Source organism: Python bivittatus, unplaced genomic scaffold (genome assembly GCF_059951505.1).
Source record: "Python bivittatus isolate LINGU-HERP-01145 unplaced genomic scaffold, Pbiv_v1 ctg000700_np1212, whole genome shotgun sequence".
Lineage (NCBI taxonomy): Eukaryota > Metazoa > Chordata > Lepidosauria > Squamata > Pythonidae > Python > Python bivittatus.
The window spans coordinates 97483909-97504752 of NW_028277098.1; the positions used below are offsets into that span (position 1 = coordinate 97483909).

Consider the following 20844-nt stretch of genomic DNA (forward strand, 5'->3'; position numbering starts at 1 on the left):
GCCAGCCTGAACACCATCTGAGCAGCAGCCTTTCTGACCCAGAAAGTTTCTACATTTTCTGGAGACTACATTGTATATTTAATATGCTTCTTTCTTTTCCATTTCCTATAGAAGCTGTTTTTTCTCTTTGGAGAGCTCTGGGTGTAGCCACGCTGCCCTCTAGACCACGCCACTATTTCTTCTTGTAGGAACTGTTTGTGATTGCTCCTTCACTCCCTCCTTTCATAGGATCTCCCATCCTTCCTGGGTAATTTTCTCCTTCAGCATTTCACGCCACTGGATCTGACCTACTTTCCCATGGATTATATCAAAATCTCCTCTTCCGAAACCCAGGGTGTAAGTGTATCTCCTCTCAGTTCCTCCTCCCTGAACATTTCAGCAGAAAAAAAGAGTAAAACTCCCTACCCCAACCCCATCCCTGCCCCACGCCTATTTATTTTTAAAATCCATTCACGGAGTTGCTAATTGCAGGTAATGGCGTTTCTCTCATTTGCCTTTAAGTTGGTGGTTGTCAAGAGGGAAATAGGAAAATTGCGACAGGATGGATTTTTTCTGAATGACAGTGCCCACCATTCTTTTTTTTTTTTTTAATAAGAACACCAAACGAGTAAAACAACACCAGAAGTTCCAAGTTACCATTTCAAAAAGATCACCAAAAGATCATGTCATTCTTCCAATTACATTTCCTACATGTTACTTCTAAATAGCAAAATCCATCATGTTAAATACGCTTAATGGGAAATATGATCCAATGAAATCAATATGAATCAGGGTGTAGGTCAAAAGTTGGCATGCATTCAATGGGAATTCTGCAGTTGCATTTCACTCTTTTTTCTCCCAATACTGAGGCTTATTCTACATGCAAATAAACATTAATAATAAAACAGATTGATTATGGAGATAGTATAGCATTGTAAAATAGGGAATTATTCTTGCACTGGGTATGACATTTTCTGTAGACTGGGAGCATTTAACTGTATGTTTCACACCATTAATGACTAAATTTAACACATGCATACTCACACACATTCTATCAAACATACACATTGTCTCTACAGAAATGTATCTGGTTAGATTAACATATGCAAGGACACAGACTTTTTGCATAAAACAATAGTTCCTATTTCAAACTGCTCTGCCTCCCTTTTTCTTTCAAATGTTGAAATCAGCTTAGAAATCCCCCAGAGTTAAAGAAAGGTTCTTCGCTTCAAACAGGACAATGACTAAGAGGTATAACTGGGAATACCTATAACAACTTGACTGATATATTTGTAATTTCTGTTTATAGGTAAGCAGAGAATTTGGGAACTGTGGGTTCAATCTGAGAATGAAGCTTCTGCCTGCTTTCTGTCCCTGCAAGAAACACTTGTGAATTCACGCTCATTTTTTAAAACCATTTTTCTCCAGCCAAGATTGGAAAAAGAAAAAAAAAAACCCAGCAACATCCATTCTGTGCCTTGAAAAGGGACTGGATTCTGCTTTCTGGATGCTGACAGTATCTTTTTCAAAAGTACATTAGTAAAATCCTAAACCCACATATATATGCCGGCTTATGCTACAGATGTTCATGTGGGGAAAAAATCTACTCCATTCCACATCACCTCTTTCTCAATGCACAGGTTTGCAGGTTTACTTAAAAGAATTTTTAAAAAAAATCTGCTTATTTAAGCCTAGCCTCATCCCATTTTTGTTCACAATTCCTATTTAAATGAAAACTGTCTTTCATGAGAATGGCTAAAAAGAAAGAAAATACAGATGCTTGACCTCACTTTTAACATTCCAATATATAGTACATCAATACTACCCGTAACGAGGTGTGTCAGTGAAAACAGACCCCGCCATCACACAAAAACTAATTACTGGAATTTTCTGAGGACTGTCCAAGAACTAAGAAAATGTATCTATACTTTTAGGGCATGCCCAAATAAGATATGGGGCTTATTTATTTATAGGTGAATGTTAGCATTCAACAGATTTCAATAGCATTCGATCAATTACCCATTTTAATAACATTTTAATTAAAAGGTATGCTATCTATTTATTTACACCTTGCATGCATCAAGTTGGATTCCAAAGCCAACTTATTAATGCAGAATTTCCACTTGGGTAAAACAGTTTTTTCCATTCAAAAATTCACCAGGTGAATAACAGGAAGTTTTTTCCGCCTCAGGGCAGAAAAACATGCCATCTCAGCAAATGTATGGTCCTCAGATGGGGCTATGCCCTTTGGGCAGAAAAAGGAGAGAGGACTCAACCTTTTTCCCCTAACCCATGAATTCTCACTTGCAAGCACCCCTCACTTTTCTGCAGCTGAATGTTCTTTTGTTTCGGAAGCCTTGATGAAGGCTGGGGAAAACGGATCAGCAAAGAATGAGCAGAAATAATCACGGTCATTCTCTCACTCCCACTTCTGTACAAGAAGTGGGCTTTCATAGTTTCCATGTTTGGTTGAACTATCTGTGTCTTTTTTTTTTTTTGGCTAGCCTACAGCAATTAACAAGCAAATTTCCAGCCTCTGAAAATACTGAGCGCTCATATACTCATAACGCTGAGCAGATTTATGGTGCAAACCCACCTGTATTGATTGCAGAATGCACCCCATTTAAGCTAGCAAGATGCGCTTCCAAGCAAATGTTCACTGCACCCTCACCCCCCAGTATGCTCCATAAATGAATATAAAAAATTGGTCAGAATCTGGCTGCATTTAGCACACCCCAGAGTTTCACCCCCCAATTTGATTCAATCAACATTTCTAGATTCAACAATGCAATGGTAACCCCTCCACTTTACCTCAGTGTAGGCAGGACTTCCTTTAATACTACGGGAGATTTTCATAAACTGGCAATGGTAGTACAATGCAGTCATTCTGATCTAAAGAGAGAGCAATTATAAATTCAACAGTTATTAATAGAAGTCTGCAGTTTGTAAAATAAAAACTTGTTTCTCTTAAGAAGAATTTAACTCAGCAGCTTTTTCACAAGGGGGTGTTAAATAGTTAAAAAGATTCCACTTTGAAATAATCCTTGCTAAATTCTAAGCCTTCAGAAAAAAAAAAAGTTTATCAGAACCACATGATTCATTTCTAAATGAAGCCAGTGTTAAAATATACTCCAAACGATTTGTCTGCGCCCTATCCGTCTGCATGGTGAAAAATATTGTTGTTAGCTTTTTATGATTGTTATTTTTTTTTTATACAGACAGGTGTTTCTTTCTTTTTTCCCAATGTGATTTTGGAATGGGGGAAAACACACGTAGCTTTCAGAAAATGAAATTAAGAGTTTGAAATGAAAATGGCAAGCCGCTAATTTGACATCATGTGTCTTTCTCGATGGAAGGGAATTACATATTTCTGTTTGCAAACATACAAGAGAAAAAAGGGGAAAAGGGGGGGGGAGGACTTTAATTAAAATAAAACACTAAAGACAAGCAGGTTTGAAAGCCCTATGAATCCTTCTCACATTAGTCTTAATGCTGGCAACAGTCCTGGAAATCAATTTAATAACCTTAAACAGTTACATTCCCTCTCATCTGTAAAATAAATAGCTTGGACAGATCAAGCCCCAAGGCATTCACTGGACTAATTTGTGTTTTAGCTGTAACAATGAATGGCAAGTTCCTACTTTAATAAAAGTCACTGAATATATCTTTATTATCACTTCATTGGAAGCACCAGCACCCCCCCCCCCGTGCTACCTGAAGAACCCACAAGCCATACATTCATTTGACAAAAACTTACCAAAAGGGAAAATACTGGAAACTAACCAGAATGTGTCCAAAGAAGCTTTTTCCAAAGATCTAAATGGACGAGGAATCCCAGGGCACCAACCGACTCAGCCAGTGTTCAAAAGAACCTGGTTTATTGTATAGAATAATCAGCATTTCAGGCCCTCCCTGCTACACCCAATTTAAATCAATAAATTAACAGGGTGCCCAAGCATTCCCAGGACCAATGATTTCAAACAGAGGGACAACATTTCCAGCTGGATTCCAGCTTCCAGTTGCAATTTCAAAGGCTGGTTCCATTCAGTGAACTGGGTAAGCTTATGGGTGTAGAAGTGGGAGGACGTGATCTGGAGTTAAACCCCACCAAACTCAGCAGGTGCCCGGGGGTTCTGGGTGGCCTGTATGCAGCCAAGCATCCTAAACTACAGAATCGTGGCTGTCCGATGAGGAGGCAACACAAAGAACCGTACCCAACAGTCTTTTAAACAAAAATAAAAAACATTGGTTCACACCTACAAACTGGTTCTGACTCCCTAAATGGGCATACCTTTAGTGAAAAGCTTTCAGCTTGGGCAAGATTTCTGGATAATCTGCAATTACACAATGTCGTATAACCTGCACCTTCTCCAATTTAACATCTGTTCCTCCATGGGAATTCTGACTTTCAAGGAATGAGCTACCTGCCAAGTTAAAAAAAAACAAAAAAAGCACCCCCCCTCTCTTCTTTTGCATTATGAATTTTTGAAAAACATGAGAAAGATGCACATATGACAAATACATACGTTCCAGGCCACCTTGCCTGACCCAAGGCAATCATCCTTCATTTGAATGTTCTCCTGCACAGCCGCAAAAGACTTTAGCTAATGTCCTATACCTGATTACCTTGTAGGGATCTACAGTGTCTCTTCCTTGCAAGTAGACATATACAGGGATTTCACGTTAAAGACAGTAAATGCATAATACTGATTTAGACCTCCCAGTGTTAAATGTTCTTTCTGAAAAATCATCTCCATGGAATTGTAATAACATCCCTGAATAAGGCTGTGATGCTGAACCTTTAGTGAAATTAAATTCTTACTACAGCGTCACTAGTTATATTTAGAGGCAAATTGTTGGAAAGAGGACACAAGTTAACAACTGCAGACTCTGAGCTCCTCTTCCTCCAAGCCAAACCTCGTTTTCTCCCAATCAAACATCACCGAAAGCAGCAAAACCTATTACCAATTTTATGTAGGTGCAATTCAGATTAAATTAAACCCTTACACATCTAATTCTAAGGAGTGGCTTACTTAGAAGGAAGATCCCATGGCTTGATAAACTTTCATTGCTTTTAGCTAAAAAAAAAATAATAATAATCATGGTTTTTAATATTAGCCAGCTGGAGTCAATAGGATTTTAAACTGTTTCAATTTGCTGGATTAGCCACTATTTGGCATTATGCAGAATGTGTTCAGTTTGGTACCATCCCTTTACAGATGGTCACTCTTTGCAGAATTAATTCATGTAGCAAATCAGCACTGTGAGAGATTTAGGACAGAACCATCTGAGTTAATTGATGTGTTTTTTTTTATTTAATATAAATACAAATAAATAAGCTCAGAGAATTTTAGTTTGCCAGGTTACCAAGCTAGAAAATGGTTCAACCAAAATGGAGAGGCAAGCAAAGGAAAAAAAAATTAAAAAGAGCAGACAAACAGCAACAGACACTTAAAAGATTGTAGTTAAGACCAAGAATGGGTTCAAAGTTTTAAGATATGAATGTATGTAATAAACTGATCAACCCATTATGAAGCAAGCTTCTATTCACAATCATGACCCAAAATGAAATTTAAAAAATGGAGCATTTTTGATAACACGTCAACTATAATTTGGAGAGACTGCCGAAATATTTTGTCTTTTTAAGTAACTTTGCATTCTCCAAACAATTGCATAGTTTGTCCTCAGGATGATTCATTCCCAAAAGGAATCTGGCCGCAATTTCTTTTCCAAAACTTTTCCTTCTCGGTTATTCTTTCTATAGAAATAGATTTCACAATCTGGTTTAAAACCTTATAGACAAGTTTTTGTTTGTCTGTTTTAAGTTATGCTCAAAAATTAATTCAGGGCAGAGTTGAGAAGGGGAAAAAAGGGAACATGGTGAAAAACAAGTCTTAACGAAAATATCGAGAAAGGTGTTGGAGGAAGTGGAGCAAGGTCGTGGACTGGGAGAAAAGAATCCGGAGTATGCCTGCCGGAAGAGAAGGCGAAGGAAAGCGTTGCAGGTGAAGAGGAAAAGGCGAGTCAGGGCGGGGGCTGAGAATGGGATGGCGAGGGAAGGGCCCGGCCGGAGTTTCGCAGAAGCATCGGGGTCCCGTCACGGCTTTTCGCTGCAGTGTTTGCAAAGGCCAGAGGCGGCCCCGGCGAAGGCAGTACATTTCTCGGGGCAGCTGGGCAAGGCGGCGCCCGTGAAGGGGTAGACGGCGGCCGACTGTCCGAAGGGGGCCAGGCCGGGCGGGATGGAGGTGCCGAGCGTCTGGCCCTGGTTGAGGTAGGCCACCAGGCGCCGCATCTCCTCGAGGGCTTGCGCCTGCATGAGGATGTAGTTCTTGGCCAGCAGCAGCGTGGCGATCTTGGAGAGCTTGCGCACCGACGGGCTGTGCGCGTACGGGATGACGGAGCGCAGGCCGTCCAGCGCGTCGTTGAGGTCGTGCATCCGCCGCCGCTCGCGGGCGTTGATGCTGAGCCGCAGCGAGCGCTGCTCCTTGGGCTTCTTGGCCCCGAGGGCGCCCGCGCCGCCGCCGCCGCCGCCTGGCTTCAGCTTGGCGTCGCGCTCGAAGGCCGGGCTGCCCGCCTTGGAGCCCTCGAAAGGCTCGTCCTCGTCGCCGCTCTGCTCGCCGCTGCTCTCCGCCGCCTTGCCCAGCTGCGCCGCGGGGAACGCCAAGCCGCCCGCGCCGCCGGGGTACCCGCGCCCCGCTTCGCCCGCGCCCCGCACGGCGCCGTAGGCGAAGGCCGTCTGGTTGTAGCTCTGCGCCAGAGCCAGGTAAGACTCGCCGCCCAGCGCCTTCAGCTCGGCCATCGCTGCCCCGGCCAAGGTAGGGCGCCCAGAGCCGCGCTCGTCAGGGGCGCAGCGGCTGGGAGCGCGCCCCCTCTCCCCAGCGCCGGCCCGGGGCGGATCCGGCTAGCCGTTGCGCCTCTCCTTAAGACGGGGAGTCCTGCGCGCCGCTTCCCACGAAGGAGACCCGCTCGGGTGGCCGCTCGGGACGGCGCCCTCTTCTGGGATCCCGCCGTGCGCTCTCGCGCCTCGGAAGGGCTTTGCGCGTCTGGCTGTGGCGGCGCGGAGCGGAGCGGGTCCGTCAGCTGCGCTTCTCGCGACTCCGCTGGCCCGGGGAGCCTCTCCCGAGAGCCGAGGCTGGGGAGAGGGAGGGGAAGCGCGCGCCCTTGTCCACCTGGCTCCTCGCTCAGAGAACCGGATGCGCGCCGCACCCGTCTAGGCTCCGGTGTCGCAGCTCCCCACCCTTTCCACCCCGTCGAAAGCCCGCCTGCTCCTTTCTCCGATCCGGCGGAGGGTCGGTTGGGAAGGGGTGTCCCTCCGCCTGGAGCCCCGCTTTCGGACGGGGGCGGCGACGGCTCTGCGCCCTTCCTGCGGCTCCCCTCCTGGCGGAGAGGCAGCCCGTCCTGCTGGAGCAGCTCGCTGGGTCTGGAGCCAGCCGGCTCCGCGCGGTGCCCTGACCGGAGGCGGGATATTAATCATTGCCCAAGTCGCCCATTATGTTGCGGCGAGGCGCCCGCTGGGACTCAGCGGCCACCCAATCAGAGCGATCGCTCTAATTAATGGCATCTTAAAAAAATCTCCGGCCGTAGAAAACAGGCGCGCCCCGTCAAGGTTGGCCGTGCAGCCGCTCCGGGCTCGGAGGAGGTGCCGCTTTGCGCCGAGCCGAGGAGCATCCTCGCCGCGGCTCCGGCGCTCGCCCAGGTCAGGTGAAAGACCTGGCAGCTGCGTTCACACGGGTTAAGCCTGATTTAACCTTGTTTGGGGTCTCCCCCTGCCCCCCCCTTCTTCTGTGTGTGTACGGCTTAGTGAATGGGGCAAATCCAGATTCTTTCATTCCTTAATGGTTCTGTCCAGGCAACTCAGAAAAGGAGGTAATTCAGCAGCCAAGTGAAGTGTGTGGCATGAAATCTCAACAACAAACAACCCACCTCCCCGCTCTTTAGATATATCAAGAATCTTCTTCAGCTGGTCTATGACCCTAATAAAGATTTGATTTGAAGCATCTTGTATATCATCAGGAACTTTTTACTAATGTTTAGTTGAAATCCCTTGTCTTGTAATTGGAGCCCTACAACTTCGATCGGTACACCATGGCTCTGGCAATATTTAAACATTTACAATTGCCTCAATCTTTATTTTCGTTTCTTTAGATGAAGCACACCCAACTCGCTCTTTCAGATTTTCCTCAGAGTGTTATAATATTGTTTGTTAACCTAATATGGGGCAAATAGAAGGGAAACCCATTGACCAACCAAAGCGTGCTGCTTTAAAAAAATAAATACATTCAACATTTATAATGCAGTAAGTGAAATTAAATCTAGCGTTGTGGAGCATACAGCCAACATTTTGACCATAAATGAGGACTGAGAAAAGGAAGATAGTGCAGTTGATAAATCCAGGCAAATGCAATTATGTATAAACACAGGTCTCCTTTCGGTCTGGGGAAAGACAGATTCTTGAATGTAGCAGCAATAGTAATACTAATAATACCCCAACATCTTCCTATCCCAGGTCCTTGGGAAGGACTCAATAGGTGGATAAAAATGCCAAATCCAGTCTAAACATCTGGCTGACTGCGTGACCAACCATAATAACAGAACACTTAGTTTCTCATGGTCCTCAAAGAGGCTCAGCAATACAAGAATAAACATGATAGTTACATCTTAAAAAATCTGTTGTCTTTGAGTTAAGCTTCACCTCTAGCAACCGCATTCAGTTTTCTTGGAAGAATTGTGTAAGACAGCTATCAAAATAATAGTAAGAGTTGTGGTTAAGCAGAGAGGCAAATTAATGAAATACACCAAGAAAAGCATAACTGCTCACCAACAAAGTAAACAGTCTTGGTCCAGTTAAATTATACTTCAGTAATCCAAACCCTTCCTGATTTTTTTAAAAAAGGATAACCGAGAAGGAGCTCGCCTGATGCTTGGTGATAGGGAATTTTAAATCTGTGAATAGTCACCAGCAAGACCTTCTCATAAGTTCCCACTGAAAGTACTTCCAGGGATGATATGTCAGAGAGATAAAGCTGACTTAGAGACACAGGACAGAGACCACATGGACTTCAGGAAGTGAGGTCTGCAGATGTGACCCCACCACTGAAAATGCCCTGGAAATCTAAGTAGCTTTGGTACCAAATCAGAGGGTGAGGTCCCTTAGACCAGTATCAGGCCTTAATACAACCCCCCCCCGCCCATTTTCTGATTCTACTGACCCACGTTTTCCCTCTGATTCTCTGTCCAGATGTTACTCAGATTAGTCCTGGATGTCAGACTGCATCATGAACTGAACTGTTCAACAGTTGTGACGCTGAATCGTTACAAAAATGTACATTCAGCCCTTCCTATCTTGACAATACCACAATACAGTAAATGTGTGTGTTGACTCAGAAGAGTCCCACTAAGCTGTCAGAACCAAGTAAGGGCATAGATTCACAGCCTTAATGACAAAAGCCACATACTATCATGGGTTGGGATGGAGTCAAAACTATCTACGTGCGTGGTGATCAAAGCTTGAAAGATAGTCTGGAGGACTTCCTGGTGCCAGAAATGGGTACAACTGAATCTGTGCAAAGGGCTTCGAGGCCACAACTGCCCCTTGCTCTTCAAGCAGGAGTTGCAAGTCCAGGAAGGCTCCTCAAATTGTGCACTAATCCCAGAATCAGGACTAAAGATGGAAGTTCTCTAGTTCCAGGTGGACCAAACATCCACAGCTACTTGATCTTATTAGGGTTGAGTTTGAGCCTGTTCCTCCTCCTCCAGACCCCCACAGCCTCCAGTCCCTGGGGCAAGTTATTTATTTTTTATTTATTGGATTTCTCCCCCACCCATCTCCCCCACAATAGGGGACTCTGGGTGACTTACAAAAGACATTAAAACTATAAATATATGTAAAACACATAAAACATCCAAAATTTAAAATTATTCAATTTCTATGGCCACCCATTCCCCAGGTGACTCTGGGTGGCTAATAAGGATTATAAACAAAGGCATAATGGTAACAATAATAAAATATAATAAAGGGAGAAGGACCAGGCCTTCAGAGCCTTCTTAAAGCAAGGTTGGGGCCAACTAAATATGGGGGAAGAGAGAGACTGTTTTATAGGCAGGTGCTATGACAGACCCCTTCATGGATCACTGCCTTGTCGTGGCGAAGGGGCTTGCGTAACTCAGTGAAGCCATGAGCTATACCGTGCAGGGCCACCCAAGACGGACAGGTCATGACAGAGAGTTCTGACAAAATGTGGTCCACTGGAGAAGGAAATGGCAACCCACTCCGGTATCCTTGCCAAGAAAACCCCACGGACAATGTTAAAAGGCTAAAAGATATGATGCCGGAAGATGAGCCCCTCAGGTCAGAAGGTGTCCAATATGCTACTGGGGAAGAGCGGAGGGCATTTCCAAGTAGCTCCAGAAAGAGTGAAGCGGCTGGGCCAAAGCCGAAAGGACGTTCAGCTGTGGATGTATCTGGAAGCGAAAAGAAGGTCCGATGCTGTAAAGAACAATATTGTATAGGTACCTGGAATGTAACATCTATGAACCAAGGCAAGCTGGATGTGGTCAAACATGAGATGACAAGATTGAACATTGACATCTTGGGAATCAGCGAATTGAAATGGATGGGAATGGGTGAATTTAATTCAGGTGACCATTATATCTACTACTGTGGCCAAGAAACCCTTAGAAGAAATGGAGTTGCACTCATAGTCAATAAGAGAGTGGGAAAGGCAGTAATGGGGTACAACCTCAAAATCGACAGAATGATCTCAGTGCGTATCCAAGGCAAACCATTCAACATCACAGTAATCCAAGTCTATGCCCCAACCACTGATGCCGAAGAAGCTGAAGTTGACTGGTTCTATGAAAACCTACAACACCTTCTAGAACTAGCACCAAAAAAAGATGTCCTTTTCATCATAGGGGATTGGAATGCTAAAGTAGGAAGTCAAGGAGTAATCGGAATAACAGGCAAGTTTGGCCTTGGAGCACAAAATGAAGCAGGGCAAAGGCTAATAGAGTTCTGTCAAGAGAACAAGTTAGTCATAGCAAACACTCTTTTCCAACAACACAAGAGACGACTCTACACATGGACATCACCAGATGGTCAATACCGAAACCAGATTGATTACATACTTTGCAGCCAAAGATGGAGAAGCTCTATACAGACAGCAAAAACAAGACCAGGAGCTGACTGTGGCTCAGATCATGAGCTTCTTACTGCAAAATTTAGGCTTAAATTGAAGAATGTAGGGAAAACCACTAGACCACTCAGGTATGACTTAGATCATATTCCTTGTGAGTACACAGTGAAGGTGATGAATAGATTTAGAGGATTAGATTTGGTAGACAGAGTGCCTGAAGAACTATGGACGGGGGTCTGTAACATTGTACAGGAGGCAGCAACTAAAACCATCCCAAGGAAAAAGAAATGCAAGAAAGCAAAATGGCTGTCTGATGAGGCTTTACAAATAGCTGTGGAAAGAAGGAATGCGAAAAGCAAGGGTGAAAGGGAAAGATATAAGCAACTGAATGCAGATTTCCAGAGAACAGCAAGGAGAGAAAAGAAGGCCTTCTTAAATGAACAATGCAAAGAAATTGAGGAAAACAATAGAATGGGGAAGACTAGAGACCTCTTCAAGAAAATTGGAGATATCAAAGGAACGTTTAGTGCAAAGATGGGCATGATAAAGGACAAAAAAGGCAGGGACCTAACAGAAGCAGAAGAGATTAAGAAGAGGTGGCAAGAATACACAGAAGAACTCTACAAGAAAGATCTTAATGTCCCTGATGGCCACGCTGGTGTGGTCACTGACCTTGAGCCAGACATCCTACAGAGTGAAGTCAAGTGGGCCTTAGGAAGCATTGCTAACAACAAAGCTAGTGGAGATGACAGTATTCCAGCTGAGTTATTTAAAATACTAAAAGATGATGCTGTTAAAGTGCTGCACTCAATATGCCAGCAAGTTTGGAAAACGCAACAGTGGCCACGGGATTGGAAAAGGTCAGTTTACGTTCCAATTCCAAAGAAGGGCAATGCCAAAGAATGCTCAAACTATCGCACAATTGCACTCATTTCACATGCTAGCAAAGTTATGCTCAAAATCCTACAAGCTAGGCTTCAGCAGTACATGAACCGAGAACTACCGGATGTACAAGCTGGGTTTCGAAGAGGCAGAGGAACTAGAGATCAAATTGCCAACATTCGCTGGATCATGGAGAAAGCACGAGAGTTCCAGAAAAACATCTACTTCTGCTTCATTGACTATGCAAAAGCCTTTGATTGTGTGGATCACAACAAACTGTGGCAAATTCTTAAAGAGATGGGGGTACCAGACCATCTTACCTGTCTCCTGAGAAATCTGTATGTGGGCCAAGAAGCAACAGTTAGAACCAGTCACGGAACAACCGATTGGTTCAAAATAGGGAAAGGTGTACGACAAGGCTGTAAACTGTCACCCTGCTTATTTAACCTATATGCAGAGTACATCATGAGAAATGCCAGGCTGGAAGAATCACAAGCCGGAATTACGATTGCAGGGAGAATCATCAATAACCTAAGATATGCAGACGATACCACCCTAATGGCAGAAAGTGAAGAAGAACTAAAGAGCCTCTTGATGAGGGTGAAAGAGGAGAGTGCAAAAGCTGGCTTGAAACTCAACATTAAAAAAACTAAGATCATGGCATCTGGACCCATCAATTCCTGGCAAATAGAAGGGGTAGAAATGGAAGCAGTAACAGACTTCATTTATTTGGGCTCCAAGATCACCGCAGACGGAGACTGCAGCCATGAAATTAAAAGACGCTTGCTCCTTGGGAGGAAAGCTATGGCAAGCCTAGATAGCATATTAAAAAGCAGAGACGTCACCTTGCCGACAAAGATCCGCATAGTCAAAGCTATGGTTTTTCCAGTAGTAATGTATGGCTGTGAGAGCTGGACCATAAAGAAGGCCGAGCGCCGAAGAATTGATGCCTTTGAACTGTGGTGCTGGAGAAGACTCTTGAGAGTCCCCTGGACTGCTAGGAGGTCAAACCAGTCAATCTTAAAGGAAATCAACCCTGATTGCTCATTGGAAGGATCGATAATGAAGCTCAAGCTCAGATACTTTGGTCACCTAATGCGAAGAGAGGAGTCTTTGGAAAAGACCCTGATGCTGGGAAAGATGGAAGGCAAAAGGAGAAGAGGACGGCAGAGGATGAGATGGTTAGATAGCATCACTGAAGCAATGAGCATGAAACTGAGCAAACTCAGGGAGGCAGTGAAGGACAGGAAGGCCTGGCGCAATATGGTTCATGGAGTCACGAAGAGTCGGACACGACTTAACGACTGAACAACAACAAACTATGACAGAAAAGGCATGCCTGCTGGGTCCCATTAGGCAATACTGTTTTATTGATGGGACCTGGAACTAGCCGACACTGTCAGATTTTACAGAACAGGCAGAGGGAACTGGAGACAGATGGTCCCACAATATTGAGGCTGTGAAAAACTTTATAGGGGACCACCAGCAGCTTCAATGGCAACTTTTAATGCCAAGGAAATTGGCACTTCAAATAACATCCCGATTCTGAAATATCAATCAAATCTTTATTATGGTCCTGGACCAGCATAGATTTTGAAATATGTACCGCTGTAAGCAGTTCTTCTCAAAACACCCTCTTGCAGAGGATCATCTTCCCTTCAAAGCAAAGCAAAGGTTTATAAAGTGAATTGAGAGTGATGGCATCCATTCCAGTGGATAAATCAAGACTCACCAGATATAGCCCTCATTCTTAAAAAAAAAAAAAGGAAGCAACTAAATAGAGACTAGAGGTTACTAGTGTTACAAGAAATAACACATTGGGAGAAATAGATGATCAGAACTCAAGGAAAAATGCAGATGTGCAGAGGAGGGTGAAGAACAAGGAAGTCATCAGGCCCGGTCTGGAAAGAGAATTGCCATAGGTAAGAACTGACATGTAGCAAGTCATGTGAAGGTCAACAGTTGGTTGAGATGATGTGGGGAAAAGTGTGCCGGATACTGGTCATGAGGGATTAAAAGGAAAGTTGTAAGGGACCTCATTTTGAGAGACTTTATTCATGCATATATCAGAGTTTGGTGCCTCAACTCCTGCAAATCCCTTGCAAATCTGGTCAATTCGTAGTGAGGAAAACGTGAGTAAAAGAGCATATATATGTAATGCTTTAAGCAAACTGTAATCAATAGAAGCAGTGTAGGATAATAAATACTCTGTGTTTTCTCTTGAGAATTGCAATTATTACATAAGATCCTGACGCTTGTATCTCTGTTGAAAGTCTGTGAATTAATTCCTCAATAAACTCAATTCCCCCCTGCTGACCAAGACTGTGTGTTTCTAAGCCTCCCTGCCCTCCCCCCGCCCCAGGTGGGTTAGGTAGATTGCAAGAAAGGTGACCTGCTCATAGAGCTCAGCAGTTTGAAGGAATTGAGAGGACTATGGGTGGAAACAACATTGTCCCAGGAATGTCACAGACCTCCAGTGATCATTGCTGTCCTGGTCTACTGGTTCTGAAATCTCAATCCTTGTTTTAGGTTTCTGGTGAATCAGCTCACACCTATTTCCCTTGCTAACCAAGACAGTAAGGAATTAAGAGGCTACTTGTGGGCAGAGTTATAAGGAGGTAGAGGTATTGAACGGTGTTAACAACAAAGGAACAAATGAGAGGGGAAAACTTCACTAAGAAGACTGGAACAAGTCAACTGATTCTTGGGTTGTCACAAGAACACGATGGGTGCTCAAGGATAGTTAATCTCAAACTTCAACAGTAGCTGGCAGGTATCAGCTTGAGTCATTAGAACTGTCCTGATGAGTTGTTTTATTTAAAATGCTTAGTAAGTGGATTGTGATGGAATGGAATTATGAAGGCCAGGCTCAGGAAGACAAACATTTTCTTAGCTCGCCAGAATCGCGTGGGAGGAACAAGAGGATGAGACTGGCACCTCCCTGAGGAATTCATACTGTTGTGGCTGGAGGACTTTGGGAACTGGGGTTTTAGTCTGGGAAGGTTCTTGCTAGAGGTTGTAGCTAATAAACATAGCTGGACTGAATTGGCATTGCCTTTTGGAGTTCCTTGGGCTAGGCCTGACATGGATGAAGCAAACCATGTAGGAGAGGGGAAGAAGAGGCCTTTGTTATGATGGCTTAGGGCTTTTTAACTGGGAAAGGGTGGGTTGATGTACCGAAACGTAGCATGATAATTAAAGTTGTGAGGTAGTAGTCATTTTATTTATAATGGGCTTGTCACTAAGGGCAGTACAGACATAAAATTAAATAACAATTCATACAATTACATATTGCAATTAATTGTAGAATCCAAAGTAAGGAATGTCTCAACTAAAAGGTCCATGATGTACAGTAACATTTACCTCTATATTTTCAAAGCAACACCTAAGAATGATACAACAGCTGGAGCTCATAATACTGTATTCCTCTTTAACCTGTTTTCCAAAAATAGCTTTATGGTGAAGAACCTGTGAACAATGCATATCCAGGGTGCATGTGTTTTGTTTAGAGAGAGAAGATGAAATGGAGGGCACTTCTCTTACCCTGTTAACTTTAATGTTAATTTTATTGATTGATTGACTGATGGTTTACAAGCCTTTCTATGCACATCAGTCGACTGGATCTAAGCAGTTTATGAAAGCAAATGCATATAGCAACACGATCAAGCATTTCCTCTTGGACCATGTTGCAGAGGATGGAAATGTTCAGCATGCATTCACCAAGGGCATGATCTGCTTGGCCATATTCTCTCAGAGTAAGCAGTCTTGCAAATAACCAGCCCCCTCAACTATATATGGCCTTACAGATTATAATCTATACATTTAGAGGAGAAATTCAGGAACAGCAACTTGAAACATATTTTAACATTTTTTAAGTTATTAACTGGTTTTCTTTTGCAGAGTTTTATTTGGGGAGAATTCACAGTAGCTGCCTTTGGAGTCTCGACAGGTCTGCTGGTCAACCATGATTTTCCAGGTCAACCCCCCTTTTTAAAATTGCGGGACTTGCGAAGGCACCTCAAGCTCGGCTTCCCTCCTTCCAGGATACAGCACTCGAACTGGTGGATTCAAGTTAATTAAGACAGATTCTGATTGAAAGCCAGAAAAAGCTTTGTAGCAGTAAGAGCAAGGCAACAGTGGAATAAAGAGAGGGGATTATGGGCTTCCTTACACTGGATGCCTGCACGCCAAGGCTTTTAATTTGGATTTCTGCCCTAGATGGACTTGACCTAGATGCTCCTTCCAACTCTGACACTAACAGATCAAGATTACTGCAGTACATTAAAATATTTTTTAAAGTTTTTATAGTACAGTCTCTTGCATTGTCTGGGTGGTACTAAGGTCCCCACCTTAGACAAACCCGGTATTGCTCCTGGTGGAGGAGAAAAAATTTAGCTTTCAATCTGTAAAAAAGTTAAATGCTGACATCTAATGGCAATTTAGTAAACTGCATTTAAAAAATATATCTGGAATCTTATTTCTTTGATTCGAGAGATTTTGGGGACACGGTTTGCTATTCCCAAGGCATTCAGAATGTAAGGGATGCAGAAATAATAATAAGAGTCATCACAATGGTACAAATATGAAAACAATCATGTAAAAAGTCAAAAAGTATTTTAACAGCGTAACTAGAAATAAGTTCCACTTTTTGAGCGGTAATAACCGTAAACTAAGGGCAAAGACTTCTTCAGAATCTTCTAGTTATGAACCAGTTGAAGCTTTGCACAGCCAAGATTCTATTTCTGTGGCTTGAAAAAATGCAGGGAAATAACTTTAATTTTTGATGCTGTTGAAGGCTGGAAAGAATAAGTCCTTAGCTGCTGAAGAAAAGAATTGATCATGCCATGGGTATCTAGTAATCATCCTTCCAGAACATCTATGATAATATACGATAATATACAGTAGTGCTTAAAATTTTTTGAACCCTTTTGAATTTTTGATATTTCTGTGTCAACAGGACCTAAAATGTGATCTGTTCTCCATACAAGTCCTAAAACTAGATAAAGAGAACCCAGTTAAACCAATGAGTCCAAAACATTATTCTTGTTCATTGATTTATTGAGGAAAGTGATAGCCTTGTCTCACTCCTTTGCCAACCTGGAGCAAGTCTGTTTCACCATGTTCTGGCTGTATTGTGGCTTTGTGATCTACATACAGGTTTTCCCTGAAGACAATGAGATGTTCTGGGATTTCCATTTTTCTAATTACATTCCACAGCTTGATGAGATCAAGACAATTGAAGGCTTTTCTATAATCAGTGAAGCACATACTGATTTCCAGAAAGCTGGAATGGGTTGGCTTTTCTCCTAGTCATTGGGAAAATCTAGTTGTGTTTCATAACGTGGACAGTCTTATAGATGGATGGATGGATGGATGGATGGATGGATGGATGGATGGATGGATGGATGTCTCTGCTTTGCTTAGTATTAAGATCATAATTCCATTTTTGGTGAAAAGGAATCTGAAAAAAAGTCTGATTAAATAATAGCTTTAGTTGGTATATCCCTTGAAAAATGAAATATATACCTGTCTTTGAGTTTTGAAGATTGTGAATTTGGGTTATATCACATCACAATATGCTTTTCAGGAATGGGAGGGGTTAAAAAAGTCAAGATGGCAGCCATGACCGCATGATCAAAGATCTGACATTTTTTAATTGAGTTGTGTCCAGTGTAGGTAAAAAAGGAACAAGACTTCAACCACAGTCATGGCTGCCATCTTGATTTGTGTTTTTCTTCTGGAATGTGTTGTATCACCCATTTTGGTGTGGTTTTGTGGTTTTCCAGAAATAAATCTTCCAGAACAGAACATTTCAATGTGTCCCAGGTGGCCAGCCCTGAAAGGATGTCCAGAACAATGTGGACAATTTCCTGTTCAAGAAAAGGTATTTCTGGAAAATAACAAACCATGGCTGGATGGAGGGACACACACCATAAGAAAAACAGATCACTCCAATATTCCCTGGATCATTCAATCTCCAGAATGTTGAGTTTTGAACCTTCCTACTTAGTATAAAGTTCATCTATCTCCTCCTAACCAGATAAGAGTATGATATAATTTCAATGTGACCAGATTATGACATATTATGACAATATTTTAATATAGTCTCATTATTCAGATCTTTTGATGTATTACTATTTTATTTGCCTTATCATCATCATCGTCATCATCATCATAATCTTATCCCACCTTTTTAATATATAACTCAACACACATACTTAATCTTCCTATTTCCCCACAACAACACCAACAACCCTGTACTATTATTCCTGTCGCAAGTCCTTGGGTTCTTGGGAAGGTTGTCTAATTCAACCTTTTGGTGAAGGCTTTTTCTTTATTTGAACATAACCCCATATTTTGTTAGAAAGCATTCATTTCGCTTTTAACCATGGAAGGCTAATTGTACGAACGCTTGAAATATGCAACTAATTTCCCCCATTCCAACTTCTCTTACAGTGTTTGCCATAAAGAGACTGTAATGTGATGATGTAGGGAATATGAGAGGTGACCTTGACTGAAATATGAAAGAAATGTTACCTAGACAAAGAGGGCAGAAACAATCTTTAAATCCAAGGAAACAGGATAATACTTAGAAGCGGCTTTGGCAAATGCCTTTCTGATTAACTGGGGAATAAAAAGGAGGGGAGGTACAGTGCAGTCAGGCTTGCAAGATTCTGTTATTATAGCCAATCTCAACAAGGTGTGGTTCTAATCTTCCTATGGAGTTCATTTTCTGGTTTGGTCTACCTCATAGGGCTAGCAGGTAAAAAGGAATTATTTACTGCTATTTGTTCTAGTATTTCTAGGTTAATATTTGCATACTTGCAAAGTACTCTAGTGTTTACCTGAAACTTTCCATCTAACAATAACAGAGTGCTGTATGTTCATCCAAGATTTAGAACAACCCTGGATAGATGAGAGAGAGAGAACAGATAGATCTGGTGCCTTCTAGTCTGTGTTGATTCTTGGTGACTACCCAGACTAGTCCCTGCAGTTTTCCTGGCGAGATTTTTTGGAAGGAGATTGCCATTGCCTTCTTCCTAGGGTTGAGAGAGAGGGACTGGCCACTTTCAGGGAAGAAATAGCGGACTGAAGATGGCTCTGAAAAGTGGAACTGATGACTGTGATGGAATGAAGAGCCGACAAGTAGACCGCTCTTTGAGAATTCCTCTCTGGACCAGGAGAGGACATGAGATCACCCATAAGTGTTCAAGGCAGCTGCTTCTCATGAGGAGACCACAAGATAGCAGTCTCCAGAGGGTTTAGAGCTCTGGGAGATGAGGGAATAGCCATGTTGTTCATGGTCGGCGCCTTTCAAAGGACACTAAGTTCACATACTTCCTTTTCTAATCACTTTTGGAAATTGCTTGTTAATTGCTTTTCAGCTATTAGGAACCTTTGGATTGATAGGTTTTACACTACTGGGTAAGTTTCCTTCAATTCTTAGTGAAAAAGGTTTTAACTGCAAGTTTAAGAACTTAAAAAAAAATTGGGGGGGGGAATAAACAGCTAAACAGTGATAAAACAATTGATTTTAGGAAGTTATAAATGGACTAAGGGTTCAGATAAATTTGAAATAAGATTTTGGAATTAATTATAAAGAATCCTTCCTGTGGGAAAATGCTTTTGCTTTGAATTTGTTTTTAAAAAAGCATAATAAGATTTTAAAAATTGGACACTAGAGGGAACTACCGGTTCTAAAGATTACAATTAAAGGAGAACACTTACACTTGATTTACAATTACAGAATGAAGCAAAATATTTTAAACATATTGAAGGATATTTTTGAACAATGAACTCAGAAGTTAATTTTGATAGTGACAACAGAGACATCTGCCTCTATGGAGAGACTGTGTCTAAAAGATGCTATGGAAAAGGAACAAGTTCTACCTGACAAAATCAAGATGGGGTTGAGACCTGTGTGGTAACATTCCAATATTTGAGGCTTTATAGCTTAGCAGAAGAATGGATAAAAAAGGCATGATAAAAGTGTATAAATGTATGGCCTTGTTATGTGATTTACTACAAGACAATTTTTTATTATTTATTTATATTTCAAATTTAGTTACCGCCCATCTCACTCAAAGAGTGACTCTGGACGGCTTACAATAAAAACAAGAATAAATACTAATTAAAATACAGTAAAATAGTGTTCTTAAATAAAATGTATTCTAAGGAATAGATGGTAAAGGAAAAGTTACTAGTCTATGGGAGCCACTTCAGGGTGCTAACCACCCCCAGGGTTGGTTATCCCTCCTCCCTCCCCATGTGAATTGGCAGAACCAGGTCTTCACCTCTTTCTGGAAGGCCAGGAGATTGGAGGCCTGCCTTGCCTCTGGGGGGAGAGTGTTCCATAGGGTGAGGGCAATGGCAGAGAAGGCTCTATTCTTGGGCCCCACCAGTTGATATTATTTCATGGATGGGGTCCGTAACATTCTCCTCTGCCTGACTGGGTGGGATGGGTCAATATAAGGGGGATGAGACTGTCCATCAGGTAACCTGGTCCTATGCTATGTAGGGCTTTAAAGGCAATGGCCAACACCTTGAATTGGTCCCGGAAACAAACTGGCACCCAATGCAACTCCTGCAGCAAAGATGTTACATGCGTCATCCTTGGGGCACCCAAAATTGCCTGTGCAGCCGCATTCTGTATAACATATTAATGTAGCCTATTACCATGCTTCCACATTTATTTGATTAAACTGAGTTTGGTTTCCAATTTCTAAACAAGACATTTTTGGTGGAGAATGCTTAAGCCAAGGTTTCTCAACCTTGGCAACTTGAAGATGTGTGGACTTCAAGTCTTCCTTCAAACAAAGGAAGACGTTCACCCAGCAGACGGTTAAAA

The 20844-nt window shown here is 42.5% G+C and overlaps 1 protein-coding gene across 1 annotated transcript; it reads right to left on the reverse strand.

Moving 5' to 3' along the window:
• Positions 1 to 6076: 6076 nt before the first annotated feature.
• On the reverse strand, positions 6077 to 6781 carry BHLHE23 (basic helix-loop-helix family member e23). The gene has a single exon (XM_007437089.3). It carries the CDS (start codon positions 6776 to 6778, stop codon positions 6077 to 6079), a length of 702 nt encoding a protein of 233 aa, XP_007437151.3. The 5' UTR covers positions 6779 to 6781.
• Between the last annotated feature and the right edge of the window lie 14063 nt (positions 6782 to 20844).

Excerpts from the sequence above, each read along its gene's own strand:
- BHLHE23 (XM_007437089.3), bottom strand. The coding sequence starts at position 6,778 with ATGGCCGAGCTGAAGGCGCTGGGCGGCGAGTCTTACCTGGCTCTGGCG.